The sequence below is a fragment of the Myotis nattereri genome, assembly GCF_964212035.1.
Source record: "Myotis nattereri genome assembly, chromosome: 3".
NCBI classification, from domain to species: Eukaryota; Metazoa; Chordata; class Mammalia; order Chiroptera; family Vespertilionidae; genus Myotis; species Myotis nattereri.
In genome coordinates, this window is record NC_138077.1 from 181,608,409 (window position 1) to 181,625,261 (window position 16,853).

At 34.7% G+C, this 16,853-nt stretch overlaps 1 protein-coding gene across 1 annotated transcript in view; it reads left to right on the forward strand.

Moving 5' to 3' along the window:
• FAF1 (Fas associated factor 1) overlaps positions 1-16,853 on the forward strand; it is a 387,465-nt gene that overhangs the window by 38,882 nt on the left and 331,730 nt on the right. The window contains exon 2 of the mRNA XM_081087160.1: positions 3,848-3,916. Coding sequence (XP_080943286.1) covers positions 3,848-3,916 — 69 coding nt within the window. The remainder of the gene's footprint in view (positions 1-3,847; positions 3,917-16,853) is intronic.

Consider the following 16,853-nt stretch of genomic DNA (forward strand, 5'->3'; position numbering starts at 1 on the left):
AATTTAATCTCTTCTTAATGTTTCATATCTCCCCTGCTTTAAATCTCTATTTATTACTCTCTTAAGTCCATATGTATATTTAAACCATTTATGTTGTTTATTGCCTGTGTATTCCCTTTCCAATGCATGTATAACTAGAGCAGGGTTTTCTGTATTTTTATGTATTGTATCCCCAGCACCTAGAAGATAGTTGATACTCAGTTAATATTTGTTGAATGAATAAATGAGGGCATGAAGTGAAGTGGGGTTAGGGAGACCTATCACTCATAAGTCTTTTCCCCTCAGTACCCTTTTTTGTTATTGTCAAGGTTTACTTTTATAAAATAAAATGCACAGATCTTAAGAGTACAGTTAGATAAATTTCAACAAAACTATACTCATAAACCACAACTCCATTTAAGGTATAGATCTTCCTATGAAGTTTCCTCATGTCTGTTTCATGTCAGTTCTCTTTTTTGTCACCATAGATTAGTTTTTCCCAGATTTGAATATCATTTATATAGAATCATATAGCATATACTTTTTTTTGTATTTCCTACTTGCACTCAACATAATGTTTTTGAGATTTAGCTGACTGATCGCATGTATTAGAAATTAATTCCTTAAGAAAACGTAATAAAGGATGTGAAGGACCTATACACTAAAAACTAAGACATTATTAAAATAAATTGAAAAAGACACAAAAGAAATGGAAAGATAGTTTTTTGTTCATGGATTGGAAGAATCAACATTGTTAAAATGGCCACTTTACCCAAAGCAATATACAGACTTAATGCAATCCCCATCAACATTTCAATGACATTTAAAAAAGAAATAGAACAAGAAATCATCAGATTTATATGGAATGACAAAAAACCCCAAATAGCCAAAGAAATCCTGAGAAAAAAGAACAAAGCCAGAGGTATCACACTACCTGACTTCAAATTATACTACAAAGTGATAATTATCAAAACAGCAAGATATTGGCAGAAAAACAGACAGACCAATGAGACCGAATTGAGAGGTCAGAAGTAAACCCACATGTATGTGGGCAAATAATTTTCCACAGAGGCTCCAAAAACCTACATACAATGGAGTAAAGAAAGCCTCGTTAATAAATGGTGCTGGGAAAATTGGAAAGCCATGCGCAAAAGAATGAAATCAGACTATTTGTCAGTGAACATAAAAATTAACTCAAAATGGATCAAAGACCTAAATACAAGATCTAAAACAATCCTCCTATATAATAAAAGCCTAATATGCTAAGTGTCTGGTAGTCTGTTCAACCAATTAAAGCGTAATATCTATTGATATGCTAAGGCCGCTCAACTGCTTGTTATGATGTGCACTGACCACGAGGGGGCAGATAGTCGACTGGTCGACCAGTTGCTTTGATATGCGCTGACCACCAAGGGGCAGATGCTCTGACTGGTAGGTTAGCTTGCTGCTGGGGTCCTGCCGACTGGGACTGAGCAAGATGGGACGGACACACCCTGGAGTCCTCCTGTGGTCCCTCTCCGGCTGGCCAACCTCCTGCATCCCCCTCCTTTGGCCCTGAATGTGCACTGGTGGGGTCCCTTGGCCTGGCCTATGCCCTTTCACAATCTGGGACCCCTTGGGGGATGTCGGAGAGCCACTTTTGGCCCGATTCCGCAGGCCAGGCCAAGGAACCCTACTGGTGCACAAATTTGTGCACTGAGCCTCTAATAATCACATAAAAGAAAACATAAGGCCCTAGCCAGTTTGGCTCAGTGATGGGAGCATTGCCCATGGACTGAAGGATCTGCGAGTTTGATTCCGGTCAAGGGCGCGTACCTTGGTTGCAGGCTTCATCCTGGCTCCACCCTCCACCCTTTGGGGCATGTGCAGAGGCAACCAATCATGGATTTAAAAGAACCTAAATTAGCTCTACATATAAACAGAAGAATTTTCTCGTACATTCATAACGAACCAACAGCAACTATTCTTAGAGCTCAAAATTAATTACAGCTTCCCACAGCCATTTTTGTAGAAATGAAAAAGCTGATCTTCAAATTCATTCAGAATTATAAGGGACCCAGAATAGTGAAAACAAGTCTTTTATTCCTTGGTTAAATTTATTGCTAGATATTTTATTCTTCTATTCCAAATTCAGTGTGTTTTATTTATTTATTTTTTGCCTAATTGATCTGGCTAGAATTTCTAATATGATGTTTTAGAAGTGGCAAAAAAAAAAAAAAGTGGGCATTCTTGTTCCTGCTCTTAGAGCAAGCATGTCAAACTTGCGGTCCATGAGCTGCATGTGGCCCACAACGAATATCTTTGCGGTCTGCCAGTATAAGGGTATGGAAGAAATGTTTTAATAAAAATTTTGAAACTTAATTTTTACTATATCCTGTTATACATAATTATTACTAACGAACTACAACCTTTGCTAATGACTCATTACATAATCGTGTTGCATTCATTTCCCTTAGTGCAGGTGCACCATTTCTCTCTACTAATACTACTAATGAATATTTTAGCTGATTGCCATGCCATTAGCCTTGCACTGACTTGTTTGGTGTGCGCACCAGGAAATATTTCGCTTTCGGAGAACATGAAAAATAGGTTTATTTGCATTATGCTTATTAATTTGTGCAGTTATTCAGTGTCTGGTAAGTAATGTTCAAGAAAAACGATTAATTTTTATTAAAATATTCTATTATTGTATGGTAATGATTACTCATTTACTTCAGCCCTGTGTATTCAGCATGTCTCTATCTAAATAAACCCACGTTTCTATGAAAATTGAAGCTTTTTTTTTTTTTGCGGCACACATAAACTTAAACTGCTTATTTGGCCGAGTTAGCCTTTGAGTTTGACATGCTTGTCTTAGAGCAAAGGCTTTTAGCCTTTCTTCATTGAATATAATTTTAGTTTTAGGATTTTCATAAATGTTTTTTATCATGTTAAAGAAGTTTTCTTTTATTGGTAGGGTAAGCATTTTTATCATGAAAAGCTGTTGGGTTTTTCAAATACTTTTTTTGGTGTCATTTGAACTGATCATGGTTTTTTTCTTCTTTCCTTCAGTCTGTAAATGTGGTGTAATGACTTCTCTGTACTGAATCACCTTTGCAATCCTGGAATAAATTCTATTTGACCATGGGGTATATACTCTTTTTATTTGTAGCTGGTTCTAGTTAGTCTTTTGAGAATATTTGCATCTATATCCATATTGGATATAGATCTTTAGTTTTCTTGAGATTTCTTTATCTGACTTTGTTTGTAGGGTGATGCTGGCCTCACAATGACTTAGGAAATGTTTCCTCTTAAGTATTTTGGAAGAGTTATAAAGGATTGGTATTCTTCTTTAAATGACTGATAGAATTCAACAGTGAGCCCTCTTGTCCTAGACTTTTCTTTTTGGGAGGCTTTTGAATTCTGATGTAATATCTTGTTACAAGTCAATTTGTTCTTGAGTCTTTCTAGGTGGTTTGTGTATTTCCAGGAATTTTTCCATTAATCTAGGTTGTCTAAGTGGTTTTCACATAATTGTTCATGGTATTATTATTATATTTTTAATATTTAGGGTCAGCAGTAACGTCCCCACTTTCACTTCTGATTTTAGTAATTTCAGTTTTATTTTTTAAGTCAATCTAACTAAAGATTTGTCAATATAGTTAATGTATTTGAAGAACCAACCTTTCATTTCACTGTAATGTAAATTTATTGTATAATTAGCAATTTTTTAACCTTATGTGTAAAATGCTCAGAAATGCTAGGTATTTGGCTTTATTAATATACCTATTCAGACTTAAATTATTCATTATGCTATTTACTTTTTAAGATTAATTAACCTCCCCAGTCCCAAAATTATAAATAAACTTCTTATTTACTTTATTTCCAGGCATGTACTGGCATTGAAAACATTGATGAAGCTATTACGTTGCTTGAACAAAATAATTGGGACTTAGTGGTAAGTACTTTAATTTTTCCAGCTTTATTGAGCTATAATTGACATGTAATATATAAGTTTAAGATGTACAATGTGATGATTTGATATATGGATATGCTGTGAAATGATTCTGTTAGTTAACACATCCATTACCTCACATAATTACTTTTTTGTATTGTGAGAACTTTTAAGATTTACTCTCTTAGCAACTTTCACTATAGTTACCATACTGTACATTATATCCCCAGAACTTATAACTGGAAGTTTGTGCCCTTTGACTACCTTCACTCATTCCCCCTACTCTGGCAACCACCAATCTACTATGTTTCTATGAGTTTGGTTTTCTTTTTAGATTCAACATATAAGCGAGATCATATATGTCTTTCTCTGACTTATTTCAAGTACTTTTTTTTTATCTGACCACTATTCAAATTTTATGCAATTTGAATGTCTTAATATTCTTTTTTTTAAGAAAATATATTTTTATTGATTTCAGAGAGGAAGGAGAGGGAAAGAGAGAGATAGAAATATCAATGATGAGAGAGAATCATTGGTCTCCTGCACGCCCCCTACTGGGGATTGGGCCCACACCCTGGCATGTGCCCTTGACTGGAATTGAACCTGGGACCCTTTAGTCCGCAGGCTGACACCCTATCCACTGAGCCAAACCAGCTAGGGCATGTCTTAATATTCTTATAGTTGGTTTGGCATACCATAGCCATCTGTAACTTTAATCTGAATGGATAAGACCAATATATTATAACTTCAATATGAAGTTCAGTATTAAATTACTAAATTATGAATCCTTATGTAATTTAAATAATTTTAAAACTTCTCTTATCTTACTGTGTATTCAGGTTCGTCTTTCTTGTAATATTGTGGTGGAGATACTTGAAAGAAGAGATAGCCAAACTTGTCTGAATAACTCTATGTGATGTTTCCCCCTCACTTCCTGGGGCCTTCACTGATAATTATTCCTTTCTGCAGATGTTAAAGAAGTGTCATTCTGCTGTGGTTTTCCTTATGAACTTCAGGCAGTTTATTATAAAAGTAGTTCAGTATTTTTGGGGGTGGGGAAGGTGGCAGGAACTCAAAAGGCAAGGCCCATTACAGCACTACACATTCACAAAATTGTAATTTAGTTACAATTGCAAAATAAAGTAAAAAATGTACAATCTTGGAGCAATATTGGTTGTATTGGGATGGCACAGATACCCGCATTGCTTTTGAAATCCCAAAAAAGTCCAAATTGCATAGAAGACGTGCTAATTTTTCAAAGTCAAAACTTAAGGTGTGCACTTATAGAGCTGAGATTAGATATGTAGGTATATTCAAATCCATACATGGACTTACATATCAACTATTAGTTATCTGTGTGCTTTGTGTAGATTTACTACTATTAATTTTTTTTACTCAAAATATAAAAAACATTTATTTTCAGCTTGTAAAAGTAATAATGCTCATTGTAATGAACTGAGAAGATAAATTTACAAAGAAGAAATGAATAATCACCTTTAATCCCATCACTTAGAGGTAGTAATTGTTTAACATTTTTGGGTATATTATTTCAGGGTGTTTTCTCTTAATTATGTGATTAAAATTTTTAAAAATGCAGATGTGATTGTTCTCTTTCTACTGTTTTGGTGATCTGCATTTTTACATAATAACCTGTCATGAATGTTTTTCTACCCAAGTAAATGTGACTGTTTATCATTTTAAAAAATGTTTGTTTAATGTTTACATGTTATTTCATGGCATGATTGTAGCATACTAATTTTACTAATCAGTAAACATTTAGGAATTTTGCAATATTTTGCTATTATATATGTTGCTATAGGAAACGTTCATGTACATACATCTTTTCATACTGAAGCTGTTACTTTCCTAGAATATATTAAGTAAATTCAATTCATAATTAAATTTCTTGGTCAAATTGTATACACACTTTTAAGTTTTCAGATCTTCTAGTTAAATTGCCTTCCAGGATGGTTGAACTAATTTAAATTTCTATCAACTATATACATTTTGAGATTGCCTATTTCATTAAACCAATGCTTCCTTATTATTATTTTTTTAATATTCTGTCACTTGTCAAAATTTACAAATATGTGTATAGGCTGCCTCCACATCCATACCTCTACCACTGTACTGTACTCTTAACAAAGCACTGAGTGGGGGGAAGGGGCAGCAACTTATTTGGAATGATGTCCTCAGGCTTCTTGACTTGAAGCTTCTTTTGCAATAAAGGGCTTTGCTTTGTTTAGTTTGTTCATTTTTAGGGGCTGATGTAAATTATTAGTTGAGGTTAAAAATGCCACTGAGCCACTGTTGCTTACATGATATGGTTCAGAGGGATATGGGATGGAGTTAAAGAGAGGCTGTGGACTGGAAGTAATGAAGTACAAATCTTCGATGTGTGAATTACCACTTAGGGGGATGGACGTAAGTTTTTTCCTTATCTGATTCTTGTTGGTTTATGTTGATTAGTTTTGAAGGTTAAAACATTTGTTGGTTCTGGATATTTTCTTAATCCAATCTGTCTAGATTATTGCAGAAGGAGAATGTCCTCAGATGGTGTTAAATATTTCAATGGTACAAGTGCTTTCCAACTATTTCTAAGTTAATTGATTTTGGAAAATGTTGTAATGGCACTTGGTTGAAAAACACTGGTACTATATTTGTGCAGAAATGCGATCTCTTACACAGTATTGGGCCCAAGCAAAAGCATTAGGCTATCTTTCACAACCTTAAAACTTTGGCTTTCTTTTGAAATATATGTCCTAGCTGGCTTTTCTCTACAAATAATCAACTTTTATCCATAGTAAAGATTTGTTGTGTTGTGTAATTATCTTGCTCTATAAATGTTCTCATTTCTCCTGTTTTTATACCATATTTACATTGTCATTTAAAGAAAATGAAATTTAAATATTTTAAATAACCCATTCAAATTTCATTAGGATCATGGAACTTTTTATAAGGTGTTTCCTGTATTTTTCCTCTGCATTATATTTTGTGTTTCTGTATTGTGATGATCACTGCTCTATGTTTTATGAACCTTATGGAACAGTTCATGTAATTATAGAATTTTTAACCTAAGATATATCTGATTTTAAATTTTCTGTACATATTAGGTAGATCTCTCCTCCAGTGTTTTTGTGCACATTTTACTACAGAAGTGTAGTGGAATGTGAGTTAGGTACCACAATCTGGAATTGTAATGAATCTAAGAAAATCTAATAATAGAAAACTCATTCTGTCACTTCTGAGGGCTTATAGTGTAATTTATTCTAGATACAATGGGTACATAAACAAATGTAACAATATATGATGTCTGACTTTGAGAACTATACTGAAAAATTGATGAAACATATGATCTCTCATACATATATATATTATAATCATAAATGGGAATAACATCCTGAAAAAATTATTACAAATATTTTAGTACAGATATAGATACACAAATAAAAAGTATTCTATATGAAAATATAGCCCACTTTCAGGAATTTTAGTCATTAGTCACTTTCCATGATTATGCACCATATTTTCTTTATATAGTTATCCACAAAGCAGTGCTTCCAAGCCCTATGTTTTATTACCCCACAATTAGACTCTACTTGTTTTGAGGCACTTACAGGTTGGGTTTTGTATGTTAAAATTTTGAAGACAAAATAACAAACTTTAATACTATTGGAAAGCATCTCTCAGTATGGTTTTATTTTACATAAAGCCCCACTGCCTCCATCTACTACAGATGTTCATTTTTCACATTTTCCTGCACTTCTAGTTAATTTCTTCCTTGCAGATGAATATTTTCAGTTTATATCCTAAAAAGGTAAACATGTAAGAAAGAATTATTAGTAATGAATTAGAATTTTTACCAGAGGACTGCTTTCTTACATGGAACATACTACATCATTACTGTAAATTATAATCTGGGCTCCAGAATTGACCCACTGCTCATTTTCTGTTTTTAGAAGAATTTTGGTCAGTGCAATATAAAAGTCTATACTGTTTGTGTTAATTTTGAGTAATTAAAATGTGAGACAGTTAGCTATAGTGGTAAACCCATTGCATTAATCTTGAATCAGGAGCCTTTGCTTTTCAAAGCTCTTGTTATTATTTTATTGAGTATGCCCTAGACCAGTGATGGCGAACCTATGACACGCGTGTCAGAGGTGACAAGCGAACTCATTTTTTTGGTTGATTTTTCTTTGTTAAATGGCATTTATTTATTTTTTATTTTTTTAAAATATATTTTATTGATTTTTTACAGAGAGGAAGGGAGAGAGATAGAGAATCAGAAACATCGATGAGAGAGAAACATCGACCAGCCGCCTCCTGCACATCCCCCACTGGGGATGTGCCCGCAACCCAGGTACATGCCCTTGACCGGAATCGAACCTGGGACCTTTCAGTCTGCAGGCCGACGCTCTATCCACTGAGCCAAACCAGTTTCGGCTGTTAAATGGCATTTAAATATATAAAATAAATATCAAAAATATAAGTCTTTGTTTTACTATGGTTGCAAATATCAAAAAATTTCTGTATGTGACATGGCACCAGAGTTAAGTTAGGGTTTTTCAAAATGCTGACACGCCGAGCTCAAAAGGTTCGCCATCACTGCCCTAGACCCAGTTACTTTTCCCTGAACTTCTGAACTATGTCTTCTATATATATAAAACCCTAAGCAATTGACCTGCCAACTGGCCAGTAGCTATGATGCGCATTGACCACCAGGGGGCAGACGCTCAACACAGGAGCAGAAACCACAGGCATGGAAACATGGAACAGACTGATGAATCTCAGAGGGAAGGATGACAGGGGAAGGGCAGGAAGAGATTAACCAAAGATCTTATATGCATACTAGAGGCCCAGTGCACAGATTTGTGCACCAGTGGGGTCCCTTGGTCTGGCCTGCAGGGATCAGGCCGAAACCGGCTCTCCGACATCCCCTGAGGGGTCCCGTATTGTGAGAGGGTGCAGGCCAGACCGAGGGACCCCACCAGTGCAGGAATCCGTGCACCAGGCCTCTAGGATAAAATAAAGGGTTTGGACTGGATTATACTCAAGATTCCTTGATACATGAAATGTTTATGAAGAAGCTGTTTATGTCCTAATTTCTGTTAAGATTCTACAAAGAGCAGTAAATTATGAATACTAGTAGTAATATAAGCAAACATTTTAATAGAATGTCATGAGTTTGAAACACTTGTACATGTACCATTTTGTTTAACCCTTTTAAAAAAAAACAACTTTATGATGTTGGTAATCGCAGGACAAGATGCTATGCCAGTTGTTTCACAGAGGTCTATACATATGAAATTCCTTCAATTAATTCAAATTTCTAATAAATTATAGGAGATCCAGGGAAAGGCATCTGACATATACTTGGTAACCCAATGCTAAGAGAAAGTAAAAGTAAACATTAACCTAGCCATACTACATTTTAAGTACTCTGTGTTCTTAGGAAATGATTTTTGAACTTTGTACTCAATTTCTGCTGTAGTTTGCTGCCTCTGCTGACATAGCTGTTTTTTTGAAGAAAGACTCTTTTCAGAGGACTTGTATTTATCTTTGACTACATGTTCCAACTTAAGTCAAACATAAAACAAATCAGCTTATTTTTGGATCATTACTGAATTTCTAGTCTTCAAAGATAATATTGTATTAATAGAAGCTTATAATGAAGTCATAAAGAAGGAAGAGTCAAACCCAAGGAAAATTATCATGCACATAATGTCTCAGTTTAAGATTTATTTAGGTTCTGTAAGACATTTCCATTTCACTAATTTTCACTTTTGAAGAAATGTGTCTTAATGATTATCCTAAAATTCCTTAGAACAGTTTCTTCTACTCTACTCAGGATGTGGTTATAGAGTTCCTTGAATGTGCGCTGCTTTTCTACTTTATACAGTGTTATGAACACCTGCAGTTTTGTGAATGAACTAGTTTCACCAGTGACATAATGAGTCTCTGTCATCCTCAGAAAGCAGCCAAGCATTGAGCACTGCCCTTCATAAATGGCCATCAGATACTGGCTTATGTTTGCACAGATCCTTGCTATGACAAAAGAGAAGTTATTGTGAAGGAATATCTCATATCCATTTCTCTTCCTTTGATATAGCCTTCTTTGTATTCCTTGTTTTTAAGGGACCCAATATTTTACAGAATTTTTCAGTTTCTCAGTTTGTAATTTGACAATCATCACACTTCTACTGTCTTTCCTTTTATTGAGGGTCTACCTTGTGCCAGGTATTATGTCAAGTGATTTAGCTACATTATTTCATTTAATCTTTACATCAGCCCCAGAAAGTGGGTAGGTAGGCATTATCTTTATTTTATAGATGACAAACTGAGGTTCAATGATGTTAAGCAAACTATTTGTGCTCATACCACTGATAAGGGGTACAACTGATTTTTTAAAAAAAATATTTTTATTGATTTCAAAGAGGAAGGGAGAGGGAGAGAGAGATAAAAACATCAATGATGATGAGAGAATCATTGATTGGCTGCCTCCTGCACGCCCCCTAGTGGGGATCAAGCCTGCAACCCAGCATGTGCCCTTGACCGTAATCAAACCTGCGACCCTTCAGTTTGCAGGCCGACACTCTATCCAGTGAGCCAAGCCGGCTAGGGCGGGCACAACTGATTTTGAACCCAAACCTCAGTCCATAAAATTTTTCATAGCTTTAAAATAATAGTTTTAAATCTAATAATAGGTTATTAGATTTTCTGTATTCAGTGTGTTATTCTCTGAACTTCTATATTTTTCTTTAAAATTTATTTTCGGGTTACAGTTTACACTTAATATTATTATTAGTTTTAGATGCATAGCATAGTGGTTAAACAATCATATACTTTACAAAGTTATGCCCCCAATATTTTCAGTTATTCACCTGACACCATACATAGCTATTACAATGTTATTGACTATATTCCTTATGTTGCACTTTACATCCCCTTTTGTAACCAGCAATTTGTACCTCTTAATTCCTTCACCTTTTGCACCCAGCCCCCCAAACCTCCTCCGCTCTTACAGCCATTAGTCTGTTCTCAACTTCTATTTTTTTTTTCTACCACTCACAACTAATTTCACATTGTCAAGTGAAAGGGCCTTTGATAGTTAAGTATGTTTATGCTTTGTTGTTAAATATACTGTAAGATTCTAGAATAAGGGAATTGTGTTTCTTACTAATTTTGTCTTGGCACATGGTAGTTGCTTAATAAATGCTTATTTGATGGATTGATTTTATTCGTACACTTGTTTCATCTCTATCATTTGGATATTTGAAAAGTCTTTGCTGTTAAGACTTGGGACCCTTACCGCCATTACTGTTCCTTATCTGGCAAATATAAGGTCTGAGGAAGGAGGGAAGATAACCCAGATAACTAAGGAATAGGATTGGGCTGATTTCTTATCTCACTAATAAAATTTAGATGTCTCTACCTATTGTAGCTTTTGGAGAAATATTTTTCTGCCCTTGTCAGTTTGGCTCATTAGTTATTGCATCACCCTGGGGACTAAAGGGTTCAGTTACAGTCAAGGGCACATACCTTGGTTGCAGGCTTCATTCCCGGCCCTAATTGGGGTAGTGATGGAGGCAACCAATTGATATATCTCTCTCACATTGATGTTTCTCTCCCCCGCTCCCTTCCACACTCTAAAAATCAATGGGGAAAAAAATCCTCAGATGAGGATTAATAAAAAAAGAGAAATATTTTTCACAAATTCTTTTCTTTGCAAATTTTTTCTAAGCATCTCATAAAAATTTTCCCCTCTTGTGTTTATTTCTGGTTGTGCCATTTTACTAAAAAGAAAGTGCATCATATAACTTAATCTCTAAATTTTTCATCAGTTCTACCTCTCAAGAGAAAATTTAGTGTGATAAAAGACTCCTGCTATTTAAAATATAATTAAGTGGGTATAAAAGAATTACTTTCTATATTTCAGAGGAAAACTTAAGTTTTTACAAGCATGAAATTCTCAGTTTACTAAACTCACAGTTGTTTACATTATCTAATCAGAACTTTCTGAGGTCTACTCAAGTTCCCCCCTGACTATAACTTGAGTTTCTGCTTAGTTTTTTATTGGATTTTGCTTCATATGCTGTTATTTTTCCTTGAAATATAATGTAATTCTAGAATTATAATTTTTGTGAACTAAAAATCTCTTTTATAAAAGTTCAGAAGCTTTAAGATTTGATGAAAATGTGGGTGTTAATCACTTAGCAGAAAATGATGTGCCCATTAGTAAATGAAATTTGGAAATGTGGCTAATATTTATTGTTTTTGATTTCTAGTACTAACCAGCCTGTTTCATAGCACATTAAACTATTTAGATTAAATTGTAAGGAGTCAGCTCACTGTTAATTCTGAAAGTAGTAGTAATATATGCTACTCATGACTTGAACACTTAAAAGAAAATAAAAATTTAAATGGTTTTGTTTTTAAAATTGTTCAGTTCAATCAGGTACAGTTTGATCTAAAAGCATGATAACATACAATTGGCTTAATTTAAAAAATGGAATTATTTTCAACAAATTGCCTTGCTATACTATTTCATTTATTTCTATTGCAGGAAGCGGTTTAAACAAAATATTGTAGCAAAGTTAGTGGTTTAGCACACCTGTAAATGTGATGGCTTGCAGTTCCTCCTGCTGGTTTCAAGGACCAGCTGACATAAATCAGTGTGCGCCTGGAAAATCAAAAATAATATGGCAGTTTAAATTCCTGTTTTTATAATTCTTTATATTTGCACTGACAGTTAAAAATTTAGCTACTTAATATGATTTACTAAAAATGTTAGGTATACTTCTATCTTTAAGTTAAATGGAAATTAAAATGTTCACATATAAAATTTTATATTTCCTACTTATTTCATTTTCATTCTCTTTTATTACAAAAATTTATTTGTGAGGTGAGAATGCTTAAGATCTACTCTCAGCAATTGGTTATTCTTTAAATCTATTTTTGGATTTTGTTATTTGGCTTATATTTTATTTAATTTGATGTTTTAGTAATGTTTTATATTTTTTCTTGTACTCATCTAGTACTTTTTTCTCTCTTGAGCATGGGTTCTGAGTGGGGACACATATCTCTGGAGCTATGTATCCCTTACTGTGGTACTATTCTTTTAACACTTAGCCTTTGCTATATTGATCCTCTTCCCTTCGCTCCAACACATGAGCGCATGCGCGCAAGCACACAGACACACACATTCTCTCTCTTTCTCTCAAAGAAAATGTGTAAAATTGTTGAAAGAATTAAAATGACTTCCAGCTAGAGTGTGTAAGGAAACGCTTTATGGATCTGCATATACTTTCATTCAACGATGTAGCTAGGAAAATGCATTATATGATACCTTTAATAAATTCATTGCTAGCAGCTGTGTAGAAAATTTCTTTGAAGCTATTTGAGTAGTTCTAATGTATTGCTACATTATTACCAACATGTTGGCATTTTGATTTTTTTTTTTTTTAATATATTTTATTGATTTTTTACAGAGAGGAAGGGAGAGAGATAGAGAGTTAGAAACATCGATGAGAGAGAAACATCGATCAGCTGCCTCCTGCACATCTCCTACTGGGGATATGCCCGCAACCCAGGTACATGCCCTTGACCGGAATCGAACCTGGGACCTTTCAGTCCACAGGCTGACGCTCTATCCACTGAGCCAAACCGGTTTCGGCTGATTTTTTTTAAACTAAGACATTTATTATCTTCTTAATTTTAAAATTGAGGTAAAGTTCTAGAGGTCGGTCAGTAGGGTACTAGTATTGTCAGAGGTCTGTATTGTAGTTGACATGGCAAGTCTAATAGAACCCTCACAAATTCTAGGCTTGAAATTTTGCAGTTTTAGTAGAATATGTCTCAGAGTTGAGCAGTCAGGATTAATTTTCCCTAGGCATCCAGTGAGCTATTCAATATATAGATTTATGTTTCTTTGCATTTCTGGAAAGCTTTCTTAGAATATAGTTTTAAATTTTATTTCTGTTCCATGGCTTTTTTTTTTTTTTGTTTTCAAGGACTCGATAGTATGAATATTATTTTGTCTCTTTTCCACTTCTACTACTACTTCTATGATACTTTTTACTTCTTTCAGTATGTTAGTTTCATTCTCTTGGTGTTTTCCTGCCTTTCGTCAATGCCCTTCAATTAAATTTTGTTAGGTACCTTGTAGTTTATTTTTCATTTTAAAGAAAATCTTTTCTTTTTTTCCTTAGTATCAACTTCTTTCTGCCTTTTGTGTTATTGTTATTCATATTTTTTGAATTCTCTAATTTAAAGTGGGTTTTTAAAAAATAATCCTGAAATATTTATTTAAGTATATTTTAGTATACAGATTGTAGTATTTATTTACAGTATTTTTTTCTGCTTCATGGTTATTTTTGGGAGGGAATTTTCCTCTCTCGATATGTATGAAATTTCATTTCCTGATTTTTTTTTTAAAGCAATAGCTCTTATACATTTGTTGGTATTTCATTTTTATCGTAATGCTGTGATTTACAAGATTTTTATTTGATGGCACCTTCTTTCAGTTAGGCTGAGTTCAGATGCTTTAGCTAGTTGTTGTTGTTTTTTTGGTTTGTTTTTTAACTAAGTGTGTGGGTTTGGAGGTGAAAGGATAGTGAGGAGTAATGAGTGCTTTAACTTTATGGTTCTTGTGTGTCTTTTATTTAAAAAAACATTTGTACTGATTTGAGGGAGGAAGGGAGGGGAGAGAGAGAGAGAGAGAGAGAGAGAGAGAGAGAGAGAGAGAGAGAGAAGAGGGAAAGAGAGAGAGAGAGAAAGAGAAATATCAATGATGAGAGAGAATCATTGATCAGCTGCTTCTTGCACATGCCCTGCTGGGGATCAAGCCCTCAGACCAGGCATGTCCCCTGACCAGGAATTAAACCGTGACCTTCTGATTCATAGATCAATACTCAACCACTGAGCCACACTGGCAGTGCTTGTTTGTCTTATAAGACCCTAAAATTTCCTGGTTTGCTTCTTCTCCCCTTTACTGCTCCATTGCTAACAGTAGTTTTCCACTTTCTTTTCTCTCTATGTGTTTCTTATGTGAAGGCAGCCTGAGTGCCCCCAACCTGCATCCCGATCATATGCTTTCTAGCCCCAACCCCCTTTCTGCTTGTGTCCTACCTAGCCTTGCAGAACCTGTTTATCTGCAGGGGCCATAAAAAGCCCCCACAGAAGGTTAACTGCTGGCGCCAGCTAGCCTGGGCGGTTGGTTATAATCTCACTTCCCCACCTTCCAACCCATTGGGGCTGCAAAGCTTGAGAAAAGTCTGGAAGCCTGGTCCATATTTGGGAGACAAAGAAACTAAGGGGATAAAAGGGAAAGCCCTCCCTTCCCCCCTGCATTCGGTGCTCAGGCTTTGGATACAACTTCCCTGAGTTGCTGCACTAATGCCTCTGCAAATAAAGAGTTTTTCCTGAATCTTCCGAGTGCCGTTGTTTTCCGGTTACCTGGTAATTTCGGCAACACTTAGACTGCCCCGTTAAATTCATGCCCATTCTTTTACATGGTGCTTTTTAAAGTTCTTTTCCTGTGATTTTTGCTCTGATCTATTTATACACTTTTTAGTGTTTTCAGATAAATAGGACTTAGGCTCTCAGGCAATAGTTTTAGAACAATTTAATTCTCTGGTTTTCCTCGTCTATCTTTTCAATATTTCTGAGTCTGTCTGTGTGGTATAGGGATGGTGCCAGGAGAGATCATGTGATGAAAGTTGGTAATTTCTTTTATTTCTAGTCAAAGACCTAGAATTCTTACCCTTATCTTCCTTTTTATTAAAGCCTTAAAGGCAAAGAAATGTAAAATGTAGCTAGGTTTTGTCCGTTTCTTCTGAGTATACTATTAATTATATTTTAAAAATATGATTGTTTAATTTTGGTATATTTCCTTTTAGTCTTTATTTTTCTAGCATGCTTATGTGTTAACATGCTTACATATATATCACTTTTTCTTACACGATTTTGGGTGACATATATTTTAAAATTTTTGAAACCTATGGATGAGAAAAAAATACATAAAAGTTAGATAATTTATATGTATTTCCAGGAGGCGGGTGTCAGGATTTAGCCTATCAGCATGGATCTTTTTCATTTATTATCATGTGTTGTTGTTGAACCTTCTTATTTTAGATCTTGTTCTAGTCAGATTGCTTCTTTTCATTGATAGGATGAAAATAATAAAGTACCTCATATGATCTAGTTTCTGCCTACTTCTTGTCCCTCACTTTACATGCTTCCTCACATCTACCCTATTTTCCAGCCACACTGAAAAACGGAATTGCAGCTGCTATAGTTTGCCATAACTGCATGGCCTCATATTTGTTATTACCCTAGCTGTTTTACTCTTTGCCACATTGTCTGATATACTATTTATTAAACTTCTAAGGTGTAAGTTCCTACTGGAAGTCTCTGCACAACATCTTCATTGGCTGATTCAGGTGCTTTTTCTTTGCTCTACACATATTGCTGTTACGTAACTGTGTTTGGTATTTCTTTTTAACCCTCACCTGAGAATATGTACATTGATTTCAGAGATGGGGAGAGAGGGAAGGTGGGAGAGAGAAACATGGATTAGTTGCCTCCTGTATGCATCCTGACTGGGAATTGATTCTGTAACCTTTCAGTGTATGGGATGGTGCTCCTACCAATTGAGCCACCCGACCAGAGCTGGAACTATGTTTTAAGTATTTGTTTTCATGCCTTTTTGCTATAAAACTATGAACTTCTTCAGAATCATAGCTCACATATATTAGGTGTTCAGTAAATGTTAATGGATCTCCATTTAATCCTAACACTATGAAAATAATTCTTCTTAAGGAAGCGGGCATATATTGGTTTTTCATGGAGTTGTGACTTTTCTTTCAATTTTATCACTTTATTAAAATTTATTTAAAAAGCAAGGAATTATTAACACCAATTTCAAATTAGTAGTTACTGA